Source organism: Cynara cardunculus (assembly GCF_001531365.2).
Source record: "Cynara cardunculus var. scolymus isolate 2C chromosome LG 9, CcrdV1, whole genome shotgun sequence".
Classification (NCBI taxonomy): Eukaryota; Viridiplantae; Streptophyta; class Magnoliopsida; order Asterales; family Asteraceae; genus Cynara; species Cynara cardunculus.
The window spans coordinates 13,847,965-13,870,061 of record NC_037536.1 but is presented as its reverse complement, the minus strand read 5'-3'; the positions used below and the strand labels follow the sequence as shown (position 1 = coordinate 13,870,061).

The following is a 22,097-nucleotide window of genomic DNA, read 5'->3' as shown; positions in this document are numbered from 1 at the left end:
TTTCATTAAGGTGTTATTTGTTTATCTCTTAATAATTCAAGTAAGAGGCAATATCTGAATCGTTAAAAGATGAATCTTGTTTGACAAAAAGAAATTGTTTTTAATGGTTTTAAAATCCTTCAAATGATTTTGCATCTTTAGCCTCCTTTAAACATTCAGCACCATAATTTTATTATAAACAATTATTAAAAAATTATATTTTATTTTATACTATAATCATTTTGACCACTTAATCATTCTGCATCAAACCATTCAAATTATAATTTACTAAAAAAACAAATTACTTGTAATAACCATTTTTAACCGCGTAATATAAATCTTTCAAAAGCCCGTGAGTGGGGCCCAGCCCGCGTTTTGCGGTTGGGGTTTGAGAAGGTGGGGTACGGACTACGGAGCCATGTGTTGCTTTCATTTCTCAACACAGAGGTCATCTCTTTGTCTCTTCTTCTTCAACCGCTTTCGCTCTGCTCACTCTACTACAGAAGAAGAAGAACATCAGAATTGCAATCCAAAATCACGCTGTGTAATAGTTTGATTCACGCTGAAATTAAGTACAAAATGTTGAATATACTAACCCTAGCGCTAGCCGCTGGTGCCGGAGCTTCAAGGAAGTCTTATGTAACGGATCCAAACGATATTGAATTCGGTAATATTTGGTGGTTTGTTTATGCCGGAGTTTCCTGCCTTCTTGTACTCTTCGCCGGAATCATGTCAGGTCTCACTTTGGGATTGATGTCTCTTGGAGTTGTTGAGCTCGAGATTCTTCAGAGGAGTGGTACGAACAGAGAGAAGAAGCAAGCAGGTAGAAATTTTTGCATTGATCGTTTTCGTCTATGACTATTGATTAAACTGTGGATAATTTTGCATGATCCGTTATTAGGATATTTGTTATAGCAAGTATACCTAACTCGTTTTATGTGGTAGGTGGACCTTGATTTTTTGATTTCTTGAGGGTAAATTATAGGCGTTTATAAATTCTCTATAGTTTAGCCATATGAGAAGCTTTCAATTCGATATGCAGATGATGAAAACTTGAATGCCGCCTTTTTTTGGGATTGGTTGTTGGTATGGGAATTGTAGATGCAGGGAGATTAGAACTTGAATAACTCAGTTAAAAATTCATAGCAAATGAGCTTTATGTCTTGCTCATAACCTCTGAATTTGATAGCCCAAACTTGTTTAGTTGTTTTGCATGCAAGAGACGTTCAAGAACTGATCATTACAACTCAAACTTGCAATCCATACGATCACTATGTTACTCGTGTTTATCATACAAAACGAATTCAGTATGTCCCAGGCAAGTGTAGGGTCGGGGTAGGATGTATGCAGGGATTTCCTACAAGGGGTAAACTGATTGTTTTCCGTACTATGTTACTTTATTTCACAAAATATTTTTCTTTAATGATAAGAATATTATTTACTTCTTTTGGTTGGACATTTTCGAAGTACCTTGCGACAAATGACTCTTATTCAAATATTTGCTTTTCTTGCAGCTGCTATCCTACCAGTTGTGCAAAAGCAACACCAACTTCTTGTAACATTGCTTCTTTGTAATGCTGCAGCAATGGAGGTGGGTTTACAGCTAATGCTTATTCTCTATGTTGATAACAAGTTTGAACTGAATTTATGTCATATGGTAGCATGGACAATAGTTGGTATCCATGATCCATGTATCAAATATCATGATTTCACAAATACCTCTGCATATGCACCCGATGCCCTTTGACACTGCACTTCCATGAGTGAATGATTTTAGCTTGTCCAGTGATGGAATAGCTTTGTTTATTTTGTTGTTTAGTATCCTTTTAGCTTTTTTATGACCTGGAATTGATTATCATGTAATCGGTGTAATTGACTCTAACTTTGGGATATTTTATAGTGAAAGGAAAATGTTAATAGTTTATGTTCATGTATTTGATGATTTGATTTGCATAAGTTATTACTTTTGGTTATTTTATGGTAAGTACTGTACACTTTTATATAAACATGAAATTTGGAAATGAGTTCTGACATTGTAACTTGCATATATCTGACTGTTCTCTTGTGTATGCATTAGTGTTCATGCTTAGACTATTCTCCTCTGTACAAAGACTACATAATCTTGGCACACATTTTAAAGAAAGGATAATTATTTTTATTCTGGTGCTTAATTGGTTATGAAACTTGAACGACAGGAACAATGAGTATGTTGGTTGAAAGATCTAATGCATAACATGGTAATTTCATTGGCAAAATTTATTATTTGGTTTCCATTGAAAATGCTTACAGCCTGACACCTGTTGTGTCCATTGATAATAATTACTATAGCAAGCAAGTTCCAAATATAAGATTCCTATCAGTAAGAAAAGGAGGAAGTTCCTAAATTTAAAATGTAATTAGACACGATAGAATTTTTTATTTTACATGTCATACTACAGGTTGGGCAAATAGTAATCTGAACCGTGAACTTAGTTATCGAATGTACAACATATAGGCTTCACATGTATTGCGATGCTATATGTCTATACCTCTCTATATTAATACTAGCATGAGGAGTAAAATAGAGAACTACACACATTCAGACATTTATGAGTTTACAAGACAAGCAGTCTTATCGATTATGATTTCGGAATTCAGCACCACCTCTTATCAATATAAAAGAAGTGAATAAGGCTTCCGGACTTCAGCATTCTAGAAAGCAAACAGCACCTAACTGAGTTACCATTCTAATTCCCTGCAGGCTCTTCCTATTTACCTGGATAAGATTTTTCATCCGGCAGTTGCAGTGGTGTTGTCTGTGACCTTTGTGCTGATTTTTGGAGAGGTATTTATCGGATCCTTATTGCTTTAGTAAGATATTTTACATGATCAAGACTAAAAGTATCATATTATACCAGGTAATACCACAAGCAATATCAACAAGATATGGGCTTGCTGTGGGTGCTAATTTTGTGGGGCTTGTCCGAGTTTTGATGATCATTTGCTATCCTATTGCTTATCCTGTTGGAAAGGTAATTTTGTGTAAGTGGCTTTAATAGTTACTTAGCTTGTCTTTCTTTACCTCTCTGTCCTATGAGGTAGAGGCAAGGTCTGCATACATCCTACCCCCAGACCTTACCTCTTTGTGAGATATACCGGGGCCGTTTGGTTTTTACCTTTTGAAATTTCTATAACTTCTGCAGAAAAGGCATGCCAACATTTATATTAGGGTTGACATATTTGCAGGTTTTAGATGTTTTAATTGGGCATAATGATGCCCTGTTTCGGCGTGCCCAGTTGAAAGCCCTTGTCTCCATTCATGGCCAAGAGGTAAACCTTCCTGATTGGTCGTTTGTGGTGTAAAGTTAACAATTGCCATATGCCTATATCCACACACAACCATGAGATACGGTTGCAGTTCATTAAAATCCAATGCATTTAGCTCAACACTAAGGAAGTTCTTATGCAGATAGTGGACATACTATCCTATTTCAGTTTGTTTGTTTTACTATAACTTGTACTCTCTTTTTTGTTGTTTTTCTCTAAAAACATTATAGGCTGGTAAAGGGGGTGAGCTTACACACGATGAGACTACCATCATAAGTGGAGCACTTGACTTGACGGAGAAGGTATACTCTGCAGTAAATATATCATTGCAAAATTTCTTTCACTTGTGTTACCTGTAGAAATGCGAGTTTTCTAGATACGTTTCCTGTTAGCCAAATTTCTCTATCTGTTTGGTTGATATCCATGAATTTGGAAGGCATGAGCCACTCATTTGTTGACTCCACATGCAAACCTACTCGATTGAACCTAAATCAACTTGATATGCTAGTCGACTCAGGTGTCACACAAGTTGAATAACTAAGCTTGGCAAGCATGGGAAGATGATAAGGGCTGGAAAACATATAAGCGTAGATCACAAGGAGTAAAAGATAATTGAACTTTTGAATAAGTTTCTTTTTCCTTTTTTTTGGGGGGTGGGTGGGTAAATTAGCTTTTTAATTATCAGTATGTTATAATAAAAGGGGGAGGGGTCATTAGGAGGCAAGGAGAATAATCACAATTTATTAGTTTTCTATAGCATTTTGGAGAGATGGCTGCCTCTCGAAATTAAGCCTATTTTGTAGCCATTCCTTCTTGTGATCAATCAAACAATACAATCTGATTCTTATGAGAAGATTTCAACTCGAATGACACTTAACATGGAGCCTGGTTAGCAAAAATGTGACAACATGAATGAGTACTACCATAAGACCCTAAAAAGTTGTTTTGCTTGGTTGTAGTTGCCCACTATGTAAAATGAGGATATTGATATACCATATGGGAATTTATGCAGACTGCAGAGGAGGCCATGACACCTATTGAGTCAACATTCTCTCTGGATGTCAATTCAAAATTGGACTGGTGAGTTCCACCACTGGGTCTTTCATGCTTCTTGTTCTTTCCGACTGTTATTAGTCAACATAGTGAACTAAGAAAGCTATAGGCTCCTGTATGCAAGGATTAGTGATTTATATGATATTCACCCAATATTTATTATATTTTAATCATGTAGGCTGAATAATAAGATATGTCTTCTCCAGCTATGACTGAAAAAGAACCAGGGATATTTCTAGGGTAGTACCTCTTTTTGCTATGTCCTTCACTCTCCCTGTCTCTAGTTTTTTCACCTTGGTAGGCATTACAGTTGATTTAGGTTCAACTTCGGATTATATAAATATCACCCCTCTAAAATTTATTTTGACTTTAGGAAGCCAGTTTGCAAATTTCAAAATGTAGAACAGGTTTTCTTCAGTTATAATACATACCAATTACCATATAATAGTTGCCTCTAACACCAGGAAGCTATTTCTTCACCTTTGTTTGTGTTCTCTCGTTCTGGCGATATTTGATTACTACGGGCACATTAGAAAGTTTGCGCTCTTATCAGTTTTCGTGTGCTTGGTGTAGGGAAGCAATTGGGAAAATTCTTGCCAAAGGCCATAGCCGTGTTCCTGTCTATTCTGGGAATCCCAAGAACATTATCGGACTCCTACTGGTATGCTTTGAAAATCTGCATTGTGTTTCGACTTTTCTATTTCAACGACATATATTAGCATCATGTTATGTAAAGTGGGGTTTCCTTCCTATTTTCACCTAATAGGTGAAAAGCCTTCTTACAGTTAGGGCAGAAACAGAGACTCCAGTTAGCGCTGTTTCCATTAGGAAAATCCCCAGGCAAGTTTGTATTTGGGTACTTTAGGCCTGGGTTAATCACTATTCACTAAATTTGCCGTTTTGGAGAGCGCGACCATCATAAAATAGCCAACTTTTTCAGGTTTGCTACAAAATAGCCACGAAACATTTTTTTGCGAGATGGCATTATTGGTTGGTCCCTATTAGAAAACAGTCATTTGTCATCTGGTAAACTAAGGAGCTCGCAAACCCTAAGTACTTACTGTACTTTTACCCAATAAAATAGTCGAGATTTGTACGGATAAGCCGGAAAATTGCATCTCACAAAAAAAGGAATCCGGAAAACCATTTTGCGAGCAAATCTGGAAAAGTTGGCTATTTGTGACCCCCCCTTGAAATGGTTATTAAAGTGATTAACCCCCCCTTAGGCCTTATTTTATATTATTTTATTTTTATCTTCCAGGGTTCCAGCAGATTTGCCATTGTACGACATCCTTAATGAGTTTCAGAAAGGTAGCAGTCATATGGCAGCCGTAGTTAAAGTCAAAAGCAAGGAGCCTCTGCCTGCTGATGTCCGTGATCGGAAATTAGTTGAGAAAAATGAAACTGGACATTCACAACTAACTAAACCATTGTTGCCCAAGCTTGAAGAAGAATTAGATTTTGTGGTCAATGTTGAGAAGACTTTGAAGCCGACCGTGCAACATACTGGTGGCATAACAAAAAGTTTAACATGTACGGCTGAAGATCTTGAAGATGGAGAAGTCATTGGCATCATCACCCTGGAAGACGTTTTTGAAGAGCTTCTACAAGTAACTTACTGGCTCTTTTTCTTAATTATGGCAATGTTTGGCAACTATAAGCTTATTAAATAACCCTATTTGGTAAGCCATATTGGGCCTGTTTGTTAGTACCTTAACGAGACTCACAGCTTACTCAGCTATACATGACCGTTTGGTTGTGGCTTAATGATATAGAAAGTGGTTTATTCAGTAAACTTTTAGGGGGAAATTTATGCAGAAAGCCAAGTTTTTCCAAACCTGCCCCTCCCAATTAAAAACATGTTCCTTCCATCTATGAAAAAACCATCATAAAAAAAACCTTTTCAATCTATACAGACAGATTAATTTGCACAAGACTTAATGGTAAACAACCACACAACTAGGTTTTTGAAAAGCTATTTCAGATAGGTTTTCAATAAGTACAACAGGATTTTTTTTCACTTTTTTCCCATTATGCCACTTATGTTAGAATTGAGTAATTTTTCAACATGTTCTTTTAGGTTATTTTACATTGTCATCTAGTTTATAAGTTGGTTTGCCAAACATAGCCTATATCATGTTAACCTTTGTCACAACTTGATCCACGTTTTCTGACCAAGGTGCTAAATTGTTTCCGTATCTGATGCAGGAGGAAATTGTTGACGAAACTGATGTATATGTAGATGTACATAAAAGGTGTGTGTATTTTATCCCCTCGTTTTATGATATTTTTTAAGTCAATCTAACTCGGTTCTTCCAGTTCACTAAAAAGTGCTTAATGAACCGTTGCAGAATACGTGTAGCTGCTGCAGCAGCTGCTGCTTCATTTGTTGCCCGCACTCCCTCAACCAGAAGGCTAGCCGCTCAAAGACCCACAGTACGTCAAATCATTTTTGGCACCATCTTCATTAATTTTGTGATATACATATCGTAACAGTTAGGATCACTTGAGAAATTTTCACTTTCTTGAGATGGTGTGAACAAGTGAAGATACTTCTATATTGCGTGAAGATTGTAGCTCTAACATCGTCTTCAAATGTGTTACAAAATGTTACATTACACAATATAAAGGTATCTTCATGTTCGTCACGACAAACCACCTTCACAGTTCACACTACCTTCACTTTTATCTCACGTTCTCACGAAAAAAAAAAGCTGATTCCACTGGAACCTAGCCTATCTGGTAAAATGCAAATTGGTAGATAAATTGCTCATTCAATCTTGTTTACGTTTACAAAGGTATATTTCAGCTTCAGGAAGTAGTTTACAAGCTAAATCTTACAGACTTCTGACTAAAGATCCATCTTACTATAAACAAACATATACTTGCATATATGGATCGATCGAGTTGCATTCAAACACCTGTCTTTGGATCAACACCCACAAACACACAGTAGTAAACTGTAGGAAACGGAAAACTTAAGCCAATTTTTGCTTTGTTCCACAATTTGCCTATATCCATGGCCGTTGCTACGATGTTTGGTGATTGTTATCTTGAAATTATTTAATTACATTAGGACATAACATAGAAGAAAGTATGGGTCTTATTATAAGAAAGAAATCCAGTAGATAAAACTGAAAAAAACTACCATTCTGAGTCCTGACTATTGTAGAAGTCATCCACGAAGTTGTAGCATAATGCAAGGTGCAAATTAGTTCCATACTCGTTTCGATGATTTGGCCTGTCCATAGTTTTAATTCACGAATGATATGTTCGATAAAAAAGGTACAATTGGACTTTCTGTCATCAAAATCAACGACTTATCAAACTCAAAACGTTTAGAATTCACTACAAATGCAGGTTGCAAAGTAGCACGTCTCATTTTCTGGGCACAGAGAAAGTACTGATTGTTAAATCAATCTCTGATAGGAACTCTCGGAAACGTAGGACTAGGGTGGCAGACTATGTGAAAGGGGGGTGTAGCTAACATAAACGGGAGGGAGGGAGTTTAGAGTTGATAGAAGGTAGGCAAGGAGGACGGGTGGCCAGGGGGCACCAAAGTCCTACGTTAGAAAGAAGCGGTGTTAGTCTTTCCTCCCTTTCACATCTTATTTATGCATCCGTGACCCTCAACTATTAGTCAGCTTTAGTATTTCCTGTTTTCACTGTGTACATCTACATCCTATATTCCCCAGACCCTACGTTTTTTTGATGTATCCTGGGTTTCCTACGTTTTTTTTATGTATCCTGGGTTTGTTTAGTTTGTACGGTGCAAGTGAATTGTCAAATTAATCTGTTGTTAAAATTTACCAGGGAGTCAAAGAAGACAAGGACAAACCACCAGCGTTGATCGGTTAAATCTGGGACGCTACAGTTGGAGCCTTTCTCGGTGGTAGTAGAAGTAGATAGCTACTTAGAATAACAATCTATTCTCCCTTTACCATGCAAAATTTTATTGCCAGGGTTGTGACCGTTTACACGAAGGGCGGAAAGCTAAATAGGTAAAAAAAAACGAAAAAACAGTTTTTCCTGTTTCTATTTTTGCTAATTAGGTTTTACAGGATCCATCAGTGTTGCCGTGTTTTGGAGAATACAGGAAGGAAGCAGGACGGTAACCAGTTGCTTTTTGTACTCTTCTAGGGTCTGTTTTCAATGTCTTTTGTTAGGTACCACTTTTTTCGTTGTTGTGGTTTTTAGAGACGTGTAAATAAATAAATAAAAGACGGGTTTTCTTGATTATTTTTTACCGTTAGAAATAAAATTCAATTTCTTGATTATTTTTAACCTTCCAGTTTCATCTTAAGCACCTTGCAGAGAAGAGGAAAGAAAGCCATTGTAAGAAGAAAAGTGTTGGCATACTCTCTTCTTTTGCTCTTCCTACCATGCTCGAATCGGGACGAGCTGGTATGGTTTTGTTTTACGGTTAGATCTTTTAACCCTGGCTACGATGGTTTGGTTTTACGGTCGGATCTTTTCAACCCTGGCTAGTTGTTGTTTGGTTTTACGGTCGGATCTTTTCAACCCTGGCTAGGATGGTTTGATTTTGCGTAGATCTTTTCAACCCTGGCTAGATATGGCTTGGTTTTACGGTTAGAACAGGGCTAGTATGTTTTGGTTTTATGGTCAGAACTTTTCAACCCTGGCTAGGATGGTTTGGTTTTACGGTCGGATCTTTTCAACCCTGGCTAGGATGGTTTGGTTTTACGGTCGGATCTTTTCAACCCTGGCTAGGATGGTTTGGATTTACTGTCGGATCTTTTCAACCCTGGCTAGTTATGGCTTGGTTTTATGGTCAGATCTTTTCAAACCCTGGCTAGGATGGTCTGGTTTTACGATTAGATCTTTTCAACCATGGATAATATTGCTTAGTTTTATGGTCAGATCTTGTCAACCATGGCTAGTATGGCTTGGTTTTACGGTTAGAAGAAGCTAGTATGGTTTGGTTTTGCTCTTCCCTCTACCTGCTTGTTTGGCTAGGATGGTTTGGTTTTGTGGTCAGATCTTTTCAACCATGGCTAGTATGGCTTGGCTTTATGGCCAGATCTTGTCAACCATGGCTAGTATGGCTTGGTTTTACGGTTATAAAAGGCTAGTATGGTTTGGTTTTGCTCTTCCTACTACCTGCTTGTTGCTACAAAACTTCTTCAAAAGCCAGGGCAGGGGTGTTCATTGGTTGAAATCTAAATTTAGGTGGATCCAATCCAATCAAATCATACATTGAATTTGGATTTTGTCATCCGACTCCATCCATCATATATTGCTATTGCACATTCATGGCATGATCTGCCAAGGAGTCTACAAGGTATCGCTTGAAGATAAGTTTTGTACTCTATTAATTTTCCAGTCCCTCTAGTCACGTGGGTGCAGACCGCTACAAAAGAGGAGGGGAAATTTGTTGAGTAAATAGAACTTATTTATTGGATTAGATTGGATTTATCTAATACTTTGATCCAATTGATCCCACTTGAAAGTAGGATATGAGGAAGTGAGATATACGAAGGCCTTATCTCTACCTCCAACAGGTTAGAACAGTTGCTTATGTGAAGTCTCCCAACTTATGCAAGAATGTGAGAAAATAGATGGAGGCTGGTTGTTTATAACTTAATAATTCCATTAAGAGACAACATTTGAATTGTTTATCTCTTAATAGTTCCATTAAGAGACAACTTTTGAATTGCGAAGAAGTGAATCTTGTTTGGCAAAAAAAAAAATGTCTCTTAATGGTTCTAAAACTCTCTGAACGATTTTGTATCTTGAGTCTCCTTTAACCATTAACCGTCCTAATTTTATGTTGAATAATTACCAAACAATTATATTTTATTTTGTACTACATCATAAGAGTCTCTTAATTATTCAACAACTGTCACAATTCCTAGGATATGATATGATGGAAAGAATCACGGAAAACAAAAATAATGAGTAGATGCATTAAAACATAGAAAAGGGAAAATGCACCCACACACAGAACAAGCAAATCCAAAAACACCTGCAAAGCTACGAGCGTCGGCCCTCTATCAGCAACCTGTCCAACTACTCTACCTAGCTACCATCCCCAAATCCAACCTGCTACCTTAGTCCCCCGTCTTAAGTACTCCTATCGAAGGTCATTGGCTTGCAACTCTCAACAGCTATGAAAACCTTAGGCATATAGGTCTTACGATATTTCCTATTGGCCTCTGTATATGATCCATGTTTTACAATTGTGGTCGTTTGTTTCTCCAATATAAGATGGAGACTAACCTCAATTGATGGCACCATTTGACTATAAAATAAGAAATTATCGATTTGTTTTACGAAATCATCATTGGTCTCTTGGTTAGTTTCTTGCTTTTTGTATGTGAGATTTTGAGTTCAAGTTTTTTCTCCCAATTTTTTCATAAGTATAAATAAACCTGAAATTAAAACCTAAAAACAAAGAAAATGCACAAACGGGATTCAAACCAGTGCTTCGAAGTGGAGAAAAGAACATGTAAGCCAACTATACCAAGAGAAATTTGTGTTCTTATTGTAGTTTCAAGGAATATATGGTTGCATCCAACAAAATAATAATTACACCTTTTACAACCCATAAAATTTTATACTACGAGGGAGGAACAAAGCGCTGGCCCGTGCCATGCACCATAGTGGATCCACCCCTGACACCATGACGACTATATAGGGGTGTAAAGAGTCGTGCCGAGTCGATTAGTAGGTTATTCAAGCTAGTCTCGAAAAAATTATAACATGCTTGAGCTCGAGCTCGATGCTCGTTTACAGGCTCATACTCGCGATCAATTAACTCATCTATTGGCTCAAGGTTTATAGCTTTATATTGTTATTGTATTGTTTATGAACATATGAGCATGTTTGGCTCGAAAAAGAATATGCTCAAATGGCTCGACTTGACTCGGAAAATTTAATCGAGCTCTCAAACTGGCCGAATCGAACATTGGTTTTATGAAGCTCAACTCATTAAGTTAAACGAGTTTTATTTTGTGTTCGAGATTGACTCGACCTCAAGAATTATTACGCTCAACTTGTTTACACCCTTACGACTATATTTGCTAAGTTAGTAGTTGTTTCGTCATCGTCGTAATTCAGAAAGATTGGACACAATCATACAAATATTCCGACAAGATACGCGTGCTGGGGCCTGGGGTTCAAACCAAATAAGCGTTTATGTAGCATGATCAGAAAAAACCTTTTCTATTGGAGCAACAAAATTGAATTTACAGATGAATCAAACTTACTTGAACATGGAATCTCACCAAACCATTCATTCATCTTCTTAATACCAAAACCAGATGACAAATGGTCTAAATGTTGAATCCTATGATATCAGCTGGTTTTCATTAGGGCTCTTCCAAAGCTTTCTGGATGTCAGCCTGCATCAGAAAAGTGCAACAAATCATATACCATGATAATGTAGACTCCATTTCCTATTTGCATATGTTTCCTCTGTCTCAAAATAACTGGTTCCATTTCTATTGTAGATTGTTGTAAAATAAGTATCCACTTCCAAAAGTAAGGGGTCGTTTACCAAGCGCTTACCAGGAGTCACTTACCTTATCGGGTGAGCATGACAAGGGCATAAAATCTTACCCGGCAAATGAGCGAGAAGACTGAGACCCGGTAAAAGACAGCTTACCAACAATCTTTTTTGATGGACAAGAATGTCATTTGATAAGGTAAGGGCCATTTACCAAACGCTTACTGGGTAAGCACTTACCGACAAAAGTCACCACTTTCACTTACATTGTCGCATAGCATTCTTGGCTATCAAAATGGATTGTTGGTAAACATCTTTTATCCGGTAAGGTGTTTACCGAGTAAAACTCTTGGTCCTTGCTATGTCTATTACCAGGTAAGATTCTTGGTCATTGCCAAGCTCACTCGGTAAGGTAAGTGACGCCCGATAAGCATTTACCCTGTAAGGGTTTGGTAAACAGCCCTTTAAGTGACTATTTTCAATTCATGAATCTCACCATTATTCATGGTAAAATTGTTTGGTTGATTAAAAAGTATAAGAGCATCTCCAAAATAGAGAACCAAAAGTCAAAATCTTTAATAAAAGAATCACATTCAACTGTAATAATTTCTCCCTTTCGAAGATTGTGACATTAATTATATTACCAAAATGATTCAATAGGTTCAGAATATCCCAATAGAATATCAAATAAATATTATTTAAAATGATGATACAATTAACTTCAAATTTGGAGATCTTTAAGCATTCTCTTTCCTATTTTCTCCATTTTGGAGAAACTTTTGGGAGATTTGGTGGAGCAAAAAAGTAGGGAAAAATCTCCAAAATCCCACTTCTCTATGTTTCGGAGAATATGTTGGAGATGCTCTAATAATTACACATTTCTAAACCTATCTTTTTCAACGTGGACATTTACTATTAGACAGAGGGAGTAACACATAAACGTACCTCAATGGTTGATGGTTCAACTCTTGAACCTATTCGACGTATTACTTTGCCTTTCTTACTGATTAGAAACTTTGTGAAGTTCCATTTGATAGCAGTCCCCATAAATCCACCTCCATTTGCTTTCAAGTACTCATACAACGGCTCGCTATCCTTGCCATTCACTTTTACCTGATTCATTAAACATATGTAAGCAAATCCTAGGACGGAACCCATGACGTAAAGATGAAAATGAATGAAACGTTTACTTTTGCAAAAATTGGGTATTCAGCGCTGAACCTCTCACAGACAAACTGGACGGTCTCTTCTACCGGCCCCGGTTCTTGATTCATAAATTGATTGCATGGGAATGCTAGTATCTCAAAACCTGCTTCAAGTTTTCTAACTCATGATTTGAAACTTACTCCATTGAAACAAATAACGTGAGTTTGGTATGTAGGACAAGACAGAACAAAGCAAAAACTTATTGTTATGTTCGGTACGACATAAGATTGGGGCAAGACAGGGCTGAGTGGGTGTCCAATCAAAATAAGTGGTACAAAGGTTAGGGAGGTGGAACAAGATTGGTAAATTACTAAATTACTCATGTCAAATTAAAACCCTAAAACCTTTCACAATTTTTTCACCTACCCACCTCACTCTTGCCGTCCAGTTCCATCAAATCAAGTCCAGTTCCCTCTAAATACCAAGTGCACAAGCCTTCAGGTTATGGTGCTTTATATCTGAGGTATACGGAAGTACGGAACCCCTGCAAATTATTCTAAGAGCCTCTGCAAAGAAAAAGGAGATTCCAAAATATATAGAAGTTTAAAGAGTTTGTGTCTAGCATCGGATCCCAACACCCCCTCCATAGACGGAGATAGGTTTGAGTCTCGAGTCTTTAGAGGTGGTAGAGCAGAGCCCGACTACAATATCATGTTAGACGTGTGAAACCCCTCCAGGTTACTTTCTAAAAAGAGTCATTGAAGAGAGAAGAATGTTCTAATGGATATAGAGGTTAAATAATCGAGAATATGGTCTGTATTTGCCAAACGCATTTGATTATTTTGCAACCCGAACAGTTACAAATAAGGCATATCTTCTCTAGGCAAAAGATTTGAAATGATACCCTTATTTCCATGTCTTTTGGCTACTTCATTGCCTACTTCGATATCACATTTCTATCAAATATATACACGTGTCCTTTTACAGCTTATTGTCTTAGAACTCTCGACCCATCTCACATCAATAACCTGACCCCTACCACCTAGACACCAAAACACACACGATGCATTTATAGAACTAGATGACTAGTATTTAACATAACCCACGCGATAAATAGTGTTAACATGGATGACTTTGTATTCCCAAAATTACGTTTTCTCTTATAGCAAGTGTCTCAAGCTCGTTTGTTGTCTCAAGCTCGACATTGTGCTCGTATTTTTATGAACATATGGAGATAGCAAGCTAACAAAGTCTTTGCATGGACTTTCCTTCCTCTCTATTGATCGAAAAAAGTGTAGGCATGTAAAGCTCGGCTTGACTCAAAACTCGATCAAACTTTCGAACTAACAAAGTTAAACATTAATGTTATGAAACTTGACTCGTTAAGTCTCCAACTCGAGATAAACAAATTCAATCTCGAGTAGCTTGTTAAATGCTAGAATCATTCATTTGTTTTATTTGACGTATACAGGTTGTTTCATTTACAAACCATTTAATTCTAACAAAACTATATAAACCATAATCAATGCTTGTATTAGGAAACAATAGAGATATTTTTGGACAAATTATATATCATATAAGGTTGAGTTCACGTGAGATCCGTGAGACCACTTTTTTACACTTGAAACTTCTTAGCAAAACGCTATGAAGGCTGTGAAGTTTCAAGTGTAAAAAAATTCTCACGGATCTCATGAAAACAGGCTGGTCTCACGTGATCCTCAGTCTCTCTCTCTCTATATATATATGAAAGTTGATAAGGTTCATTCATTGTGATCATGGTTCCATGATGACAGAGATTGGTTTGTATGATTTGTTAGAATGGAACGGTTTGCAAATGAAACGTCTTAGATACTTTAAAAAGAAACAATAGTCAAAATTATGGAAGAGTTGATACCTTTATCCCTGTATTTCCTGTAGAGCTCAGTAAGTTGGGTGTAATTTGAATTCGTTAATCCGCTGTCACATTATCATAAAAACAAATGTTTGATCAGAAACGTTTTAGCTTATTGAACACAAAATTCAGCAATCAAAACCCTAAACTAAGTAAATCGAAGCTAAATTAACACCAAACAAATGTTCGATCAGAAAAAACAACACCGTTTGAACACGAAATTGAAACAATCAAAACCCTAAACTAGAGTAATCGAAGATTCGAAGCTGAATTATCACAAAGCAAATGTTTGATCACAAAAACAACATCGTTTGAACACGAAATTGAAACAATCAAAACCCTAAACTAGAGTAATCGAAGATTCGAAGCTGAATTATCACAAAGCAAATGTTCGATCACAAAAACAACATCGTTTGAACACGAAATTCAAACCCTAAACTGAGTAAATCCAAGCTTAAAAGACACATTATGTAAATACGATAAGGATAATACGAGAAACAACCATTTGGAAGCAACATTGACGATAAGCAGGACTTTTCCTTTATATATGCTGAGATCCACGTCTTTTCCTCTGGAATCCTGCATTTCAAAATCGAATGAATGTGGATTAAAGAAATTCGAAAATCGAATCGTTTGATGGTTATGATGATAATGGATTAAAAAAAGGGTGGAAATAAATACCTTCACTGTAAAATCATGAACTGATGATTTGCCAGCGATAGATGAAGTTGCACCCATTTTTGAAATTTAGATGTATTTTGAAGAAGAAATGGATGATCGATCATTTCTGAGGAGGAGAAATCCACCGATTTCTATCGAAGATCAGCCCCAATTCCAATTCTCCCCGCAGCTCTTTTTCGGGGTTGATCTTGATCCAAATATTTTAGGGAATTTTGTGACATCGAGAGACGTTACCGATTGCTAGTAAAAACAACTTATTGATTTATTTCGGTATAATATTAAAAATAAGCATTTTGGAGTGTTTGGATAAACAACTTATACCGGTGTCAAACCGGTAATAAGGAGTTTTTGAAGAATTTAAAGCCTACTGACTTATAATAAGTTGATAAGTGTTTTTAAAGAAAAACATAAGTTGTTTCAAATAAGCAATCCCAAACGCCCCTTAATTTCAAAATCACTCACTCATAAATCACGTTTAACATAGGCATGGGAACGGGTCTTGACCCATCGGAGACGGGGTTCCTCGTTTGTCTCGAACCAAGGATGGGGTGCATGGCTTTTTTCCAATTGTTTAGGTCTCTGACATGGATACGTCAATGGTTCAAATACCAGAAATGGTATTATATCGTGACGCTTTCTAATTCCTCTTTCTGTTATGTGTTGAATTGGTTGAGTCCAGCTATCGACACAGGGGAAAAATAAATTGGAGGTTGTACCCCTCATTTCGTCTTCTTCTCTTATATATCCCATCGCATTATGTCCAGCCAACGACTATTGATTCCTAACGAATCCATAGATTCTAATCATCTACGTGACTGACTGAAAATTGGTACTATGACCTGGTTTGACCGAAGTATCCTTGAGTTAATTGGGAATCCTCGAGTTTGTTAGTTGATGATGGGGGTACCTCTCATACCAGACCTCGACCTCAAATATTTAAAATATATGGTGGTTTTGATTTACATAACGGAATCTGTTGGAATTGGAATTTGAACGAATTGTAATGTAATTTAATCATGTTTGACCATGCGTTTATTTTAATATGATTATAATTTCTTGTTTATTTCATTAAATATAATTTTTAATTATAATAGGGTAGCGATAAATTACCAAAATACAACTAGTATATGTGTACATACATACATTTTGGTTACAAAAAACAAGGTATATTTGGGGTAAAAGTTGCTTATCGGCAACCTGAATTAGCCCCGCACATAACCCATCTTGAAGAACAATAGGGGGGCATTTTTGGCTCACTTAAATGTTGAGGCTAGTTGGCAGGTCTGGATCGAACCCGTCTTGTCTTGTATTTGAGCAAAGTCGACGCCCCCCTTTTGTCAACCGAACTACATGCTGAAGACGAAAATAAGGTGTATTTTTTATGGTTTTTAAAAGAAAAAATATTTTTTTAATTTTATAAATAAAAACAAAAAAAGGCCAAAACATATAATGAAAAACTACATAAACATATATGTTTACAGACCGTGACGGAATGTAACATTAGTCATAACAGCTAAATAAAATACACTAATAATGACAAACAGACAGATACGCGATGACCAAAATCAGTCGTATTATCATCAAACATGAATTATATCATCAAAACTTTATTTCGGTTAGATGGTTTTTGCAATGGACAAGCAAATTCTAGAATACAACGCCAGCTTTGAAAAAAAATTAGACACTTGCAAATCCATACCCACCTTACTAACCAAAGTAGTGCACTTTGAGGATGGTCCAGTGACGGACGAAAGTTTTGTAGCCAAACGGTCTAGGTACCCGTGCCTAAGGTCGTCCAGAGCTCCTTGTAGACATTCGATGGCAAAATCGTAAATCTCATTACAAGTCTGTCTAGTCGATTCTTTTGAGATCCTTGATATGCTACTGTCATGGAGTATTTTCACGAGATCATCAAATATCGGCTTCCCTTGCTTTGCTATTTTTAGGGTTTCAGATATAGCATAGGTGGTTGCTGACCGCCAAGTCTTGGTTCCGTTGACAATTGAAGTACACAGTGTTTTGTTTTCTGCAATGTTGCAAAAGGGATTTACAATGTTGATGGTGGTGTCGGTGAGTGTCGGTGTGGCATTGCTGAATTGTAGAACCATGACAAAGGAGATGGTCAAAATGGCTAGCGAGAAGAACGGGGTTGTGTTCGCCATTTTCGTTTTGTTAAAGTGAATAATCTACGAAAGTCGGTTTTATGAAGTAATTGTAGGTGTAAATAAGCCATTAATCACTTTAAAAGATGTTGAATAAGACGTTATGAGTTTACATGTTTACTATGCACTAAATAAGATTGGGAATAATGTAATGAGTCGTTTACCAAACACTTACCCGGTAAGTGCCTACATGTAAAATTTAACACCATTATTTACTTATCAGGTAAGATTTTAGACCACTGAAACGGTATTGTATGCAACAATTTACCCGGTAGGCGTTTACCGTGGTAAGAGTCGTTGCCCTCACTTACAGGGTAAGACACTTGGTCTTTGTCTCGCTCTTACCGGGTAAAATTTTTGGTCCTTACCATATTCATTTGTTAAAGTAATGTGATTTGGTGTTCACTTACCTGAGTAAGCGTTTGATAAACGGTCCCTAAATATACATTTTATTTTCCCATCTAGATTTTAAATAATCGAACAACATCACTGCACATGTTCGTATTTTAGGGTTTAGATAAATATTTAGTGGACTGATATTCATATGAAATTGTCTATCTGTTTATGTTACAAGATAATATTTATAATAATTATCGTTTATAATTTTTTTGAAATACTTCATTATTAGTATTTGTTTTTTGTGTATGTGATTTGATATCGAACATTTATGGTACTGTAAGATGTTACACTGTACAGTTTGAACTGCGATTTGAGTAATTCAAAACCTCAAAATAAAACACGTAATGCAATATAACAAAATAAACCTCAAACCGTACTGCAAAAGTTTTAAACTGTACAATTTGGTTGATGCGAGCGGTTTATACGGGCAGTGTGGTATTTTGAACACCCTTACACGCCACTAAAAATACACTAAAACGTGGATTCATACACACTAAAACCCATTTAACTCCATCCACACACTAAAAATAAAAACACAAAAAATATATACAAACACAAGATTTTGCCAACGATGAATACATGTTATACGCAGTGGTCTTTCTGACAAAACACATCTTTACCGACATGTTGGAGAGAAACGAGCAACTTAATGGCCAGCCATAACAGAACCCAATCAAATATGTTCATCGTCACCCCCACCTAATCAAGTCTAGCCTAACCCATGTTTACTTCAGAGAAAAAGGTCAAGAGATGAAGACCCAAGTAGTGAAGTTAGAGCTGCTACCTGTCAATCGACATTGGGAGGCAGACCATCGTCAACTGAGAGAAGTTAACTGAATTTCAATCATCTTTCTTGCTGCTAAACATGCAATATCCCGTATGGAGATCTAGCTTTGGTTCCTGACACGAGGACGTGACTGAGAGCCCAGGTCGTAGTGGCTTTAGAGACTCACCTTTTGGATTTAACGATGAAAACATTCTCAAAAGGCTTTGCGGTAAGAAAAAACTTTTACCGATCGGTAGAAGATGCTATTTGACCTTTGTACCCCTAATTTTAATGGGCCATGATAGTGGGCTTAAAGTAAAGGCCAGATTAAGCGGCCCATTATAAGACCAGGCCCACTAGGCCCACGCGAATCTTTCCGGACCGCGCATTTTATCATCAGTCCATCATCATTATGAATGACCGATGACGAGTCGGTAGGCCACGTGCTGCTTGCACCCGTATCCATACCAACGCCGCTCACGTTAGCACAGGCCACGCACCCTTTTATTCCATAAAAGTACGCACCCCGGTGCACATTAGCACTAACCCATCTTTTAACCAAATTCATATCTGTTTCCTTCCGTAAGTAAATCCCCCTCTTCCACAGAACCCACACAAAGCCCCTTCTCTTCCTCTTTGGAGATTTTAGGGTTTCATCATCTAACACACAGTGACAGTCGAAAATTTAGGGTGTTTTTTGGTGTTCTGCATCACTTCTTTTTGATAATCGTAATCTTATGTTGAAAGTTTGGTTTTTATTTACAAATTCTGTGTACAATCCTCATTTTTGTTGCCAATTGATCTTTCAATGCCTGTATGCTGTTTCTCTATTTGGTAGCTAGAAAACCCTAGAGAGTTCGAAGCCGCTTGCTTTGGGGCGGGCGATTTCGCAGCCGTTACAGTGGAATATTAGCGATAAGTTCGTTGCTCTTGGTTTCGTAATACCGCATGATTTTGATTTGATTGATTGGGGGCAGTAGGTTAGGTTTCTTTTACTCGTGTTTCGATGGCGCCGAGTCGGAGAAAAGGTGCCAGTAAAGCCGCCGCAGCCGCCGCCGCTTGTCGGCAGTGGAAGGTTGGCGATCTTGTTCTTGCCAAGGTGAAAGGGTTCCCTGCTTGGCCTGCTACGGTATGTTAGCCGATTTCTTTTACTTTTGGAAACTTGTGTAGTTGAAGTGTGTTGATTGCGTATTGACTTAGGGTTTGTCGTACTGATCCGTAAGTTGAACATATATGTACTTAATTTGAATCGTTAGTGATATGCGTTTATATTTTTGTTTTTCTGTTGATCTGAGTGAGATGTTGATAATGCACTACTTTATATTTTGTTCTGGCCTTTTGGGTGATGATTATCGGCTCGATATTCTCTTTGGATGTCAAAGACCTACTCTTAGATTCAAACTATGTGGTTTGATATATTGTGAGATCAGAAGGCCAAATATGTTTAGGTTTGCAACAAAACCAATATCTTTTACCACAAGGGTGGTAGTGTGGTGGATAAAGACAAAGATGATAAAATCAACCCGGGTCGAATCCTGCCATCTACGTATGTGCTTGTAGCCACTGGGAGAGTTACCTCAAGGCTGTGGGTGAAGCCTACAGTTGCGACTTCCCATGGGATTAGTCTTGGCGAAGTCTGGATCACCCATTTCCATTTTTTTTAATGTTTGCAGTAGTGCTAGTTGACATCAACAATAAAGCTTAGGTTTCTTTGTAATGGCTTAAAAGGGAGTAGTATGCTGTTAATAGCAGTGCAATAGGGTTCCCGGTCGTGGAAGAGATTGCGGTGGTTAAATAGCGGTCCTAAATAGCGATGCCAGAATTGCGGTGCAATTTCCGCTAAATGGCTGCTTTTTACAAATATAGCAGTCCGCATGACTGCTGTTTGTGGTTGGGCTCTTTTTTTTTCCGTCTAACCAACTTATATTACACCTATTTAAATGATTTGGGCATTTATTTTGGACTTGGACTTATTTTTTGATGATTTAAACCATTTAATATATCTATTTATCTTTACCTGTCAAAGATTATAAATAAGATTTAGGTTTTCAACATCATTGAAGCATTCAACCACGTTTCCTTAATCCTTCCAACATCATTCTAAGTCTATTAGTGAATTTCTTTCTTGGGACTACTAGTCTATTAGTGAATTTCTTTTTTATATTGATTACACATAATATGTTAGGTGATTTATATTTTATGATATATACATACATATATATATATATATATGATATAATTCTAAATATTTATATGAACCGACCACCGTTTTACCACTACGATAACCGCTATTTCAAATCACAGTACTCGCTGTGATTTGGTATTTTGCCTGCTACTAGGTTTAGTATGCTTTGTAGAATAATCCGCAAATTGATATGCTTCGTGTCTTGTAGCTATTTCTCAAAGACATTGGTAGTATGAAGCTTGTGCTTACTTAAATCTATATGATGGTTGCAGGTGAGTGAACCGGAAAAGTGGGGGTACTCTGCTGATTGGAAAAAAGTTCTAGTCTTCTTCTTTGGAACCCAGCAAATGTGAGTACACTTTTGGGTAGGGTTGGGTTTTTGGACTCTTGGGAGTTTATCATGCCATTGTGATTTTAGATCTGGTGTTGTCATGTTGTTGCTAGTTGCTTTTATGCTGCATCATCACTCATCTCTTGCAAATCCACATCATTGTTGCTAGATGTCATAATTTATTTACTACAGGGGATGGAGTGAGATCATCTGAATGTCTAATATACTTCTAGAGATCTAGTAGCTCAGGCTGTTTTTGGACAATTTGCTGCAACATTAAAGTTAAATAACATGTTGATGCTGCTTGATTCTTGCAAGAATAGACCATGGAATTGATAGTCTGGATGAAGAGTTCTATCACCATACTTGCCAAAAGTTTTTGATATAAACTCTAGGTTTTAAAGAATGGAAACGAGCCTCGAGGCGTTTTTCCATTAGGTACGCCTCGAAGCAGTCGCTGCATAAGCCCCAAAAAACCAAACAATAGATGCATAACACCTAACAAAACAAACATACTTCCATATATGCACTAGTATGTGTTGGCATAATACACCAAAAACAGAAAATATACATATGCTCACACACACATATATATATGTATGTATAAAGTTACACATGTGAGCATAATACACAAAAACAGAATATATATATATATATATATTGTAGTAAAAATACATAAAAAGTTAATTTAAAAAACAAAATAAGCAGATACAAAAATTATTAAATATAT

General features: G+C 37.0%; 3 protein-coding genes across 7 annotated transcripts in view; 2 read left to right on the top strand and 1 right to left on the bottom strand.

Annotated features, from left to right (window-relative positions):
* Positions 1-458: 458 nt before the first annotated feature.
* Positions 459-8,558, top strand: LOC112518593 (DUF21 domain-containing protein At4g14240). 5 transcript variants are annotated; one of them, XR_003069810.1, is made up of 14 exons: positions 459-802; positions 1,494-1,570; positions 2,720-2,803; positions 2,877-2,990; positions 3,205-3,288; positions 3,516-3,587; positions 4,298-4,365; positions 4,912-4,999; positions 5,105-5,178; positions 5,600-5,948; positions 6,547-6,593; positions 6,690-6,774; positions 8,152-8,339; positions 8,400-8,558. XR_003069810.1 is itself a non-coding variant. In XM_025126346.1 (13 exons), exons 1-13 carry the CDS (start codon positions 559-561, stop codon positions 8,194-8,196), a joined length of 1,431 nt encoding a protein of 476 aa, XP_024982114.1. In that variant the 5' UTR covers positions 459-558; the 3' UTR covers positions 8,197-8,558. The 5 variants fall into 5 exon arrangements, 4 of the variants coding, with proteins under 4 accessions (XP_024982114.1, XP_024982113.1, XP_024982115.1 ...); XM_025126346.1 differs by having other exon boundaries at positions 8,152-8,558; XM_025126348.1 differs by lacking the exons at positions 8,152-8,339; positions 8,400-8,558 and having other exon boundaries at positions 639-646; positions 716-802; positions 6,690-6,876.
* A 2,817-nt stretch (positions 8,559-11,375) lies between these two features.
* On the bottom strand, positions 11,376-15,723 carry LOC112518015 (probable glutathione peroxidase 5). The gene is made up of 6 exons (XM_025125522.1): positions 15,525-15,723; positions 15,346-15,422; positions 14,847-14,908; positions 12,997-13,115; positions 12,752-12,919; positions 11,376-11,702 (listed from the first exon to the last, which is right to left on the bottom strand). The coding sequence occupies exons 1-6, from the start codon at positions 15,579-15,581 to the stop codon at positions 11,670-11,672; spliced, it is 516 nt and encodes a 171-aa protein (XP_024981290.1). The 5' UTR covers positions 15,582-15,723; the 3' UTR covers positions 11,376-11,669.
* A 3,668-nt stretch (positions 15,724-19,391) lies between these two features.
* Positions 19,392-22,097, top strand: part of LOC112517902 (protein HUA2-LIKE 2-like) — a 16,399-nt gene continuing 13,693 nt past the window's right edge. Inside the window, exons 1-2 of the mRNA XM_025125294.1 lie at positions 19,392-19,980; positions 21,309-21,385. Of these exons, the coding sequence (XP_024981062.1) occupies positions 19,858-19,980; positions 21,309-21,385 (200 nt within the window). The 5' untranslated portion in view covers positions 19,392-19,857. The remainder of the gene's footprint in view (positions 19,981-21,308; positions 21,386-22,097) is intronic.